The sequence below is a fragment of the Pteropus vampyrus genome, unplaced genomic scaffold, assembly GCF_000151845.1.
Source record: "Pteropus vampyrus isolate Shadow unplaced genomic scaffold, Pvam_2.0 Scaffold39, whole genome shotgun sequence".
In the NCBI taxonomy this organism is placed as follows: domain Eukaryota; kingdom Metazoa; phylum Chordata; class Mammalia; order Chiroptera; family Pteropodidae; genus Pteropus; species Pteropus vampyrus.
The window spans coordinates 904,174-915,553 of NW_011888820.1; the positions used below are offsets into that span (position 1 = coordinate 904,174).

At 34.0% G+C, this 11,380-nt stretch overlaps 1 protein-coding gene across 1 annotated transcript in view; it reads left to right on the forward strand.

Annotated features, from left to right (window-relative positions):
* Positions 1–11,380, forward strand: part of AP3S1 (adaptor related protein complex 3 sigma 1 subunit) — a 59,828-nt gene that overhangs the window by 13,779 nt on the left and 34,669 nt on the right. The window contains exons 2-3 of the mRNA XM_011358256.2: positions 2,361–2,452; positions 5,559–5,670. Coding sequence (XP_011356558.1) covers positions 2,361–2,452; positions 5,559–5,670 — 204 coding nt within the window. The remainder of the gene's footprint in view (positions 1–2,360; positions 2,453–5,558; positions 5,671–11,380) is intronic.

An 11,380-nucleotide genomic window follows, 5' to 3' on the forward strand; every position in this document is an offset into this window, starting at 1 on the left:
TAAATCAAAGAACAAGTGCTGATGAGAATGTGGAGAAAAAGGAACCCTCATACAGTGTTGGTGGGATTGCAAATTGATATACCCACTATAGAAAACAGTCTGGAGTTTCCTCAAAAAATTAAAACAGTCTAGATCTACCTTTTGACCCATGGTTCATATATACAATGGGGTATTATTCAGTCATAAAAAAAGAAAAAAATGAAATCCTACCATTTGCAACGATATGGATAGACCTAGAGGTAATTATGCTGAGTGAAATAAGTCAGACAAAGACAAATACCTTATGATTTCCCTTATATGTGGAATCTAAGGAACAAAAAACAAAATAGTCAAACACAGACTAACAAATACAGAGGACAATCTGGTGACTGCCAAAAGTGAGGGAGTTTGGGAGGCTGGGAGAAAGGGGCAAAGGGCTAAAGAAGTACAAATTAGTAGTTGAGAGATGGTCACGGGGAAAGGGAGTATGACATAGGGAATGTAGTCAGCATCTGTGTAGAGCCAGATGGGTGATAGAGTAATCGTGGGGGAGGGGGGTCGTTTCATAAACTATATAAATGTCTACGCAATGTACTGTATTCTTGAAACTAATAATAAAATGCTTAAAAATTTTTTGCTGGCTTTAGAGTCTGGTGAATGGTGATGCCATTAACCAGGATTATGATATAATAAAAAAAAAATAGGTTTTAGAAAAAAATATAATGCTTTTAGTCTTAAACATGTAAGTTTTAATATAATTTTATGAGCTATAAGCAGAGATGTATATTTGGAAGCTAGAAGTATCTATCACTAACACAGAAAATGGTGGGTCTACAGTAGTAGGCTTCTTTTAGGCTCTAGGGATGTAGGTGAATTAACGTGGTTGAAGCAGCAAGCGTAGGTAAGGCCATCCAGGTGACACCATTTAGCTCTAGATGAAGACTAGAGGGAGGTAGTGGAGACAAACATAAGGAAGAGGGCAGCTCTCTTATATAGTGCTTTCCCCCCTCCCTCCTTTTCAAATTTTTAACGAAATATTGAATAGATAAAAGAATTTATATATTAAATATCTGTAAGATAAGAAATAATTCCCTAACTACTCTCTATTCACTACCCCATTTAAAAAGAAAAATTACCAATACCTTTGGAATCTTTCTGTACCTCTCTTATATTTCATCCTATTTCTACTCTACTTTCTAACTACCATCTTGACTTTTTAAAATTGTCCTTTATTTTTGTTTTGCCATGTATTTTTTTGTCCTTAAACAATTTATTGTTAAGTTTTACATGTTTTTCAACTAAAAAAAAAAAAAATAGAATCATGTTTACAGTCTTCTGTGACTTGATTTAAACATTTCTAAGGTCTAAAAACAACATTTCTACGATCATCATTGGCATTGTATCTATTATAGTCATTCATTTTCATTGCTGTGTAATATTCTGTTCAGGAATAAACTGCAATTTATGCATTCTAGCATTGATGGACGTTTATATTGTCGCTTTTTGGCTATTGCAAACAGTGCTGCTGTAAGCATGCTTGGAAACATCTTTTTGAATTTCTCTAGTGTATAACTAGAAGTTGTATATCTCTGTGCTAGGGTACCCACATGTTCTGCTTTACTAGGTAAAGCTGGTCTGTTTTTGGAAGTGATTGTACCAATTTACAGTTCTCTAGTATTATATAAGTGCTTTGTTGTTCCACATTCTTGCCAGTACTTGAAATTATTAGACATATTTATATGTCTTTATCCATAGTATAGATACTTAATGTTTTCATTGTGGTTTTAATTAGCAGGGTTCCCCCCTACGCACCTTTTTTCCTTTTTTCTTTTTCTCCCTGTATGTACTTAAACAGCTTTCATAGTTTATTCACCACTCTGGTTTTCATTTTCTGATAACATACAAAAATGAATAAGATGGATGGATTCTTAACCTCAATTTACATTTAGTTAAACTTACTTAATTGGAAGCTCCAAACTTTTTTCCATTAAAATATAGATTAGCTACATGAATTATTTATAACTTTATTTCTGTGTTTCAGTTTACTCATTTGAAAAGCAATGGGCTTTGACTAGTTAATATCTGGTGTCCCTTTTACTACAGTTCATAATTCATCCATCTAATATTTCTTATTGGGTTTTGAAACTTAGAAATGTTATATTGTGGTTGTAAACTATAAAGTATTGATTTTGTTTTTGCTTTTGTTTTTCATAAAAAAATGTTGGGTTTGTTTCTGTAAGATGTAATATGTTAATTCTCCAAGGAACTCTCTCTTAGATGAATTTTCCATGCAGATATTACTGTCTTTTATTTTTTAAAATTCTTAAAATATTGTCAATCTATAAATTCGATCCTAACATATATGAATTATTCTTTCTCAGAGTGAAGATACACAACAGCAAATCATCAGGGAGACATTCCATTTGGTATCTAAGAGAGATGAAAATGTTTGTAATTTCCTAGAAGGAGGATTGTAAGTAAAGCATTTCATAGACATTTCTAATCTTTATTTATATGATTAAAATATATAATGTTTAATCAGTTTATGGTAAAAGTGTTTTAAGTTTGATTAATTGGATCAAGTGAATTAATTGCTGCCTACGTTAGCTATAAATCTAACTTAAAGAATTTTTTAAAGATATACAATTTTTTTATTTTTAAGAATTTTATAAAGGTATTTTATATAAAGGTAATATATTCCTATAGCAAAAATTCAAACATTACAAGGAAGTATAAAATGTAAACTAAGAGTCTCCCTCTCCCAGCTTTAGTCCTTCTTCCCAGTTTCTTGTATAACCTTCTAGAAAATTAATTTTACATTGACTAACATGTAAAAGTAGGATCTTCAAACATTTTGCTTATGGGATCAAACTATGTATGCTAGTTTGCATGTTGCTTGTTTTCACTTAATATTTTGAAAAGCTTTGCACATAAAGACATGTAGAACAATCTTATTATTTTTAATGACTACAAAGAATTCCTTTGAGTGAATAGAACTGTTCATAAAGTTTTAAAGTACCTCTATTTTATAATTACAAGGACGTCTGAAGTCTGCTTTTCAAATATAGGTCTATGTGTGTGCATGTGTATATACAGGCATATCTATATAGATAGATTAGAATTCAACTAATATGTTTTTCTATTTTAAATTAATAAGTAAGAGTTACTTATAGTTAACTTGCCGGCCACTATAAATAAATACTTTTAAATTAATGGGTCCATGAAAACAATTTGCTTTCAAATAGTTTTGTAACGTTCCCCCAGGTTTATATTATTAATTTCTTAATAAGATATTTCCTCATTGACAATTCAAAAACTGAACTTTAACTGAGCCCCATTATGAATAATCACAGGTTAGTCAGAGAAACCTACACTTCTGTATTTTAAGGTGTATGATGCATATTATGAAAAATAGGATAGTAGAGAAGTCATTCTTACCTGACCATAAATTACTTATTATCATGTAGAAATTTTACTTTCATTTCATAAAAGATTATATCATGCTGCACTTAAAGTTACACTTATAAATATATACTTATAATTTGTAAATTTTGCTGTTAACTCAAGATCTCCAATTTAATAGTCGAGACGGGTACACCTGCTTTCTGTTTTTCTATTTTAATTGTACTTTACTTATTTCTCTAAAATTCTGTAGTTTAGTTCTCTAAGCTTCTGTAGTTTAGTCGTCTTTGCTATTACTATCACTTCTCTCATCTCAACCTCTTAATCTTTTATCTCATAGGAAACTTATCACTCAGTACAATGTACTGCATGTGGTAGACATGCAAGAGCCTGACTGATCAAACCCAGGAAATTGTTTGAACTAGAAATAATGGCTTGACTTTGTGATTATTCTTTTCCAACCTTATAAAAAGTAGAAAGCAAATACTGCATCAGAGATGAGGCTACACATCTGGTTTAGTCATTGTTTTATCCTTAACATTCTGATTTTCTCGATCAGGTAACTTAAAATTCTTGTACCTCTGTTTTCACCTCTGTAAAATGAGGAATTTGACTGAGAGGATTTCTAAAATTCTGTGGTTTTATATGATATATTGTATTCTGTACAAGAGTTTGTGTCAATATTAATCAGTATTGAATTGTAGTTTAAAGATGAAGTTGTATTTTTAAATGAAAAATACTAACTTGCCATATTTATATCTTTGCTTTCTTTTTATAACATTAATAACCATTTGAAAGTTTCAAAAGTTTGGTCTTCTTTTAAAGCAGAGCCAAATAAAGGTTTAAGATAACCGCTAAACTGCTTATTCAGGATAAAGCAAAGCCTGCTTTTTGTGCTCTTTTTGTCTCCTTCAAGGAACAATTGCAGTCACAGCCTATAGAAGTAATCTCAGGGAATCTTTAAAGTGCACATACATATTTTTATATTGAATATCTTTTCTAAAAATATATCTTGCATAGTAGAAATTTTTTTGGTCAAATATTACTACCTTTTTTGCTATTAGAGATCATAAAGATAGTGTATACGTAAAGAAGTTATTTCTACAGAATTTGTAAATTCAGTGTTACTTTTACTGAGTAAGTGATAGATGTTATTTTCCCATGTCTTGTTTGATTGTTCAATTAGCTTTGGTTACATTTAGTCTTGATTTTATATTATGTTAGTGTTAAAGGGTCTTTTGAGGTGAACTAATTATTGTAAACTTGATTATAAAATAACTATAGCAAAATATATGATGTTTGCAATGATTTCTAAATTATTTTTTAAATGCTGTAATTTCAATCAACATAAGTAAAAACATTTGATAAAAGAACTGAGTATCTCTTAGCTCAGTTTTTTTTTTTCCATTTATATTCCAAAACAAAATGTATTTTTTGGAGATCTTAATGGGAAATCTGTCCAAATTTAAGAAGAAATGTCATTTTTTTTTTCTAGTTGCTTATCAGTCTTAACCTGTGTAACTTACTGTGACCAATGGAGTTGAATCCAGTAAGCACTTACAAATGCCCTCTGATCTGATTTCTGCCTACTTCTCTCATCTCATTGCTTACTAATTTTTCGTTGTTGGAGGCTTTCTTTCTCTTCCCTGAACATCTATATTTTGTTCTTGATGAAGTGTCTTTTTTATTAGTTGTTACCTTTGCCTGAAATGCTGTTCTCTAAATTTTTTCATGGCTGGCTCATTATCTTTAGATCCCAGCCTAAATGTCAGTCTTAACATCCAATCTGAAGTAAAGAATCCATCAATATGGTATCATCCTATTTTGATTCTCTATATATAGCAACTTCTACTCTGATAATTTTTTCTAATGTATTTGTTTGTTTATTGCTCCTTACCCACTATCAGCTCCTGGCACATAGTAGGTATTCAGTAGAGAGGTTAATGAATGAATGAATGAAATTTAAGCACTAACATCTTTTACTTGACATTTTTGGTGAAAACATCATCTTATTTTATAAAACTTACTCTGATACAAGTTTACTTGAATGTATGCCATTAAATGTTACCTTTCATTTTATAAAAGGTTTTGAAGCAAATTGTCAGTTTGCTTGAGCTAATGAAAATATTTTTCTTTTTGTTCATATAACATTCGAATTGTTTTGTTTTGTCCTATAGATTAATTGGAGGATCTGACAACAAACTGATTTATAGACATTATGCAACGTTATATTTTGTCTTCTGTGTGGATTCTTCAGAAAGTGAACTTGGCATTTTAGATCTAATTCAAGTAAGTTAACAAATTTGGCATATATAGTTTTAAAAACTCATGTTCTAAATTTTCTAAAATGATGTTTTGTTTGGTAAGAAAGTGTTCCATAGAGGATACTGGTTAGATAAAAGAGGAATGAGAGATGTAAGAACATGTAGACTAATTTAATCTGATTAAGACTAATCACAACTAATTCCCTCATGCCCCTTTTTTTCCTGTTCATGTAAGTCACTACAGGAAGCCCAAGGCTCATGGGTCTTTTACAATACATATCCAGATCTGACCCTAAAACCTACTCCTCTCTATCTCCTGAAAATCTTTCATAATGTCCCTGGAGCTCAAGGTCAGTCATCAGCAAATTCTTCTTTATCTTCCATCTCTTCTGTTAATATTACCTTCACCTTTTTGCTGTAAGTTAAATCTGGTTTCCCTGATGACATTACTGCAACCTTCTCCAGTGGTAGCAGTTTTCGTTCACAGTTTCTTCATACTATTGAGTCTGGAGGTGTTCTTGCTTCTCATTGCTTTTTCCAGATCATTCTCTCTTCTAAAACACCTCCAAACTTTATCTTATGTTATCATGCTATACCACTCATCCTGTTGCTGTAATCTTTCATTCCCACCTCCCATTCATTGGAGATTTTGTCAAAAGTTTTTTAGCAAAGAGATTTTACCCTACTTGCAAGCTGAAAAGTTAACTACCACAGTTTCATGGATGCTTGCAGAAGATGAGATGTTTCTGGGCCAGAAACAAAAGACTATATTACTAACAGCAAAAGTGGTAGCCAAAGTAACAGCATTTGCTTACATTGGTTTTCAAGTCTCACTTCCCAAAATGTGACTTCAAGAGGGCACGTGATACCTGCATAGACAGTGGATTGAACTATAAGAGAAGAAACCCAAGCTTAGGTTACTGGAATCTTTCATAACGAGCATAAAGCATGTCTGTCCTTGAGGAGGAGGAAGTGTATGGGTAAACCTACCTTTTGCTTTGGAGGGAGACAGTCTATTTTCCACAGCTGTTTGCTGTATAAGCTTGCTTGAAAAGATAGACCACAGTAAAGTTAGTAACTCTGCTCACATTATCTGCAGAAATGGGAGACCTCCGGAGAACTGTTGACTGCATTCACTCCAGTAATACTTCTGTTATAATTCCCGGTGATTTCAGTGTTCATGTGGACAGTTCTTCTAGTACACTGGTGTCTTCAAATGTGGAATTCCTCTTCTCCAGAGAATTCTTCTCTCTACGCCACCTTACTGCTCATTTCTAGATCTTGTGTTTTTCCAAAGTTCAATTCTTTCACCATCTCAAATTCACAGTTTTCACTCTATCACATCTTATCTTTCATATCACAGTTTCTATTACTCCAACAATTCTTTGAACCTGTTGGGATATTCACTCTTTTAAATCTGTTAGTTTTATCACTGCCCCGATCTTCCTCATGTCTTACTTTCCTTACCCAGCGTAAATTCTATGACCAGTTGTGATAACCATAGCTTTCTACATGCTCAGCTCTTTCTCTGTACTTATACATTTGAACATACTCAGAGAGAAAAAAACAACCATACTTACTGACCTCACTTTAAATTCATGATCCCTGTCCTCAGTGAGTCTTTATGTTACCCAGTAATCATACTAGTTTCCTGATCCATTCAGTGTCTCATACTCCTAGACAACTACAACTTGTTTATTGCTCCTTCTCCTCTTTCTATAAACTTCTAGCATCTTGCTCCCTAGTTCACTGAGAAAATTGAAGCAATAAGAGAACTTGTGCAGGCTATATATCTATGTCTATGTACTTTACTCTTTCTTCTATGACAGACGAACTCACTAATGGCTAAGGCCAGTTCACCTACTTTTATACTAGTATCTTCATCCTCATTGTTGTTTCAGTTCTCCCTTTTCTGTATTATTTTTCCTTTCTCTTTTAGATAATTCCCACTAGTATATAACATATTCTCCCATCTTTAAAAAAAAATGTCCTGTCTCTGCTACCTTCTCCAGCCACTGCATTATTTCTTTCCCTCCCTTTATGGCAAAAATACTTTAAAAATGTCTCTATACAGTTTCTCAGATTTTTCTTCTCCCCTTCTGCCTTGAACACACTCCCATCAAGTTTTCAGCTGTATAGTTGCTGAGACAAAGGTTTTCTTTCATCAGTCCTTTATTAAAGATTATCACTCTCTTCATGAAATATTTTCTTTACTTGACTTCTAGGATACCTTACTTGCCTGTTTTTCATCCTACTTCTGTAGTCAGCTTCATATCAGTTTCTTAATCTTTCCTACCTCCTCTTTGGTAAATCCTGTTGGGTATACAGAATCTGACCACTTATTACTCTCTGTACTGCCAATACATTGACATATGCCACTACCAGCTCTTGCCTTAAGTAGACTGGTCTTCCTGCTTACACTGTCTTCTTCCTCTAGTTTTTTCTCAGTATAACAGTCAGAGTGATGATATTGAAATATGCTGCATCTTACACTTTTCTATTCCAAACTCTTCAATGGCTTCCCTTCTCATTCAGAGTAAAGGCGAACTTCCTTGCAAATGATGCACAAGGTACCACATGATTTGACTCTCCTTCCCATACCCTACTACTATCTTACTTCGTCTTCTATTCCTTTTTCTTTTGCTCTATCCCCATTGGCCTCCTTGTTGTTCCTCAGATATACCAGGCGTGCTTCTACCTCAGAATCTTTGTACTTGCTGACCTTTCTACCTAGACTATTCTTCCATTTGATATTCCCATGGCTAGCTCCATCATTCTTTCAGTTCTTGACCCAGATGTCACCTTCTCAGTATGGTATTCTCTGCCCCTTCTCTTCGATGTGTTCTAATCCCTTTCCTGCTTTATTATTCTTTTCTTTAGTACCTATCACCATTTAATATACTATATATTTGACTGGATTTATATTATTTATTGTCATTTAGCCTTACAAGGACATAAGCTCTATTAGGGCCAGGATTTTTTGTTTATTTTGTTCACTGATTTATCTCTAGTGTGTAGAAAGGTCTTGGCACATAGTAGGTCCTCAAAAGATAATTGTTGAATGAATGAATGTATTTAATGCCTGATATTTAGCATTCTTTCTAAGATAAGTGAAACAAAACCCAAAGGTTAATTAGAAAGAAGAGTTAGCTAGAAAAATATAGTAGTTGCTATGTTTTTTTTTTAATCTTAGTGCTGGTTACATTAAGATGTTTAATTTGTGAAAATCATTAAGCTCTGTATATACTTAAGGTTTTCGTACTTTCTGGTTGTCGTGATATTATATTAAAATTTAAAAATTAGCTCTGACAATAAAAAAATGTAGTTGCTACAAATAATTGTGTTGCATTAAGATTACCAAAGGGAATGCTCTGAATTTATATTTTCTTTCCTTGACCTGGGACAGTGCAAAACTATAAAGATATAGTGTAGGTAAGTTGTAGGTTAAAGAAAGCTACATATAAAACGGAAGTTTTCTTTGCTTGAAATCAGCGAGAAGGAGGCATGGTTGGAGATCTAATTCATTTACAGTAAATGAGAAATTAATCAAAGTAGAAAAGTTTGGTAATAATTTTGTGTACCAAACTTAAAAATATTAGAAGTGCTTAGATTAAGGCTTTAAGTACCAAAATATTATTAATAAAGGAAAAAAGAACAAGTGATTAGTGGAGCTGTTAATATGCCCGATTATTCCTGAATCCATAATTGTGGGTTTTGAGGAAGAACTAGATATCTAAGTCATATGAAATCACAAAGTAATCATGACAAACATTCTTGGTATATTTTTCTTTTTTTAATTGGTGGTGAAGACATGACACTTTTAATATAAAAATGACTATATTAAGATAAACGTATACATTATAAGATAGAATAGAAATGTTTTGTAATATTAAAAGCTGTAAGAGGAGACTTCAAAGAACTTTTGAGCTTTTCTCCTGGGAACTACTTGAGAAACACTGCTAACTTTTCCTGTGTTTTGTTTTGCCAAAGGCTTTCCTAATGAAGAAAGAAAAGCCAACTTTTACTTATATATATATATTGGTAACAGTTAAGAGTTGATCAGAACTCTATTGCATTGCCTTTTAACTTTTGTTCATTATTACATTTCTGGGTTTATCCTATATAGGTAGTAGTTAATTCATTATACCGTTTTTTCAAAGAAGCTTTGTATTTTTTAGAACATGATTTTTTAATGCGGGACTTTATATTTCTCTCTTAATTATCCATGGCTGAAGAGAGTGGTAGACATACACACTATATTCCAAAACTGTTTTTTTAATTTTCCTGAGGTAACTACTACTGTTACAATAGGAAAAACAAAACTAATCCATTTCAAATTTAGTCTTTTTTATTAAAGAGAAATATTACAATTAAGAAAGACTAAAACAGGAAGTGCAAAAAAAAATGGTGTAGATGATAGAGGCTCTGTTCATCCCTCTGGCAACCAAATCAAAGTTGTGACAGAAACAAGGAGCAGCAGCAAGGAAAAATCACCTGAGATTTTGATGAACAAGCCATACAACTAGGGAGAAATCCAAGAAAGCACCCTGCAACGGCAGACAGTAGGACGGGGCGAGCACGCGGGGCTGCTCTGTCTCGAGTGGCTGAGTGAGACGAAGGCTGCGGCAGCGACAGCAACAGCGACAGCCTCCTCTTTAAGGGGCCTTGTCCGCAATTGGACTTTCATAGTGACGGACCTGGTCGCTCTGAGCACCAGTGCCAATTCAGCTACACTCAAGGGACACCAGGCACCTACAGGGAGACATTGTCGGAGTGAGGGTCGAGGCAAGATTCTCTAAGTACAGAAGTGCCGGCGGTATCCATTGATCCCTGTTGAGCTCTCCCCCCTACCAGTGCTCTGACACAGCGCCACCATAGCCTAGACATCATCAAACTGGATACTGCTATTTGCGACAACATAGATGGACCTCGAGATAATCATGCTAAGTGAAATAAACCAGACAGAAAAAGTTGAAAATCACATGATATGACTTATATGTGAGATATAAACCTAAAAGCAACAAATGAACAGGACAAACAAACAAAGACTCATGGGCATGGACTATAAGAGGGTAAGGGGTCGGAGAGGAGGAAGAAGGTAGATGGGGTAAAGGGGGTCAAACATAGGGGGTTAAGGGGAGGGTGTAGTGGATAAAGGGGATCAAATATATGGTAGCTGAAGGAAACTGGACTTTGGGTGGTAAACACAATAGAATGTACAGATGTCAAATTATAATGAACACCTGAAAATTATATGATTGTATTAACCAATGTTATCCCAATAAACTTAATTAGAGAGAGAGAGAGAAAACTGTTAACAGACATCGCTCCTCCCAGAGGATTCTGTGAAACTCTGCCTCCCCCAACTTGCAGCCCCACCCAAGCCACATCCAGATGGATCAGCAAGTGCCTAGACTCACACTAGAGGCAGCTGGCCTCAGTTTCTGGTGTGGCCTTTTGAGGCAACTATAAGCATAGCATCTGTGGATTGCTTGCTGAATTTTAACAGGTGGCCCTAGAGGGGCAGAGGCTTGGGCTAAATTTGGCCTGCAGCTGAACCCCTCTCAGGACTATACCACTGGACACCTACTTCACACTAATAAGACTGGGAGACTTAGGGAAAAGAAACAGACATGGAAAGGCAGCCAAAATGGGAAGACAAAGAAGCAGAAACCATATGAGAGAACAGAACAGAGATCCAGAAATAATGGAGTCAAGTAATCTAACAGATGCAG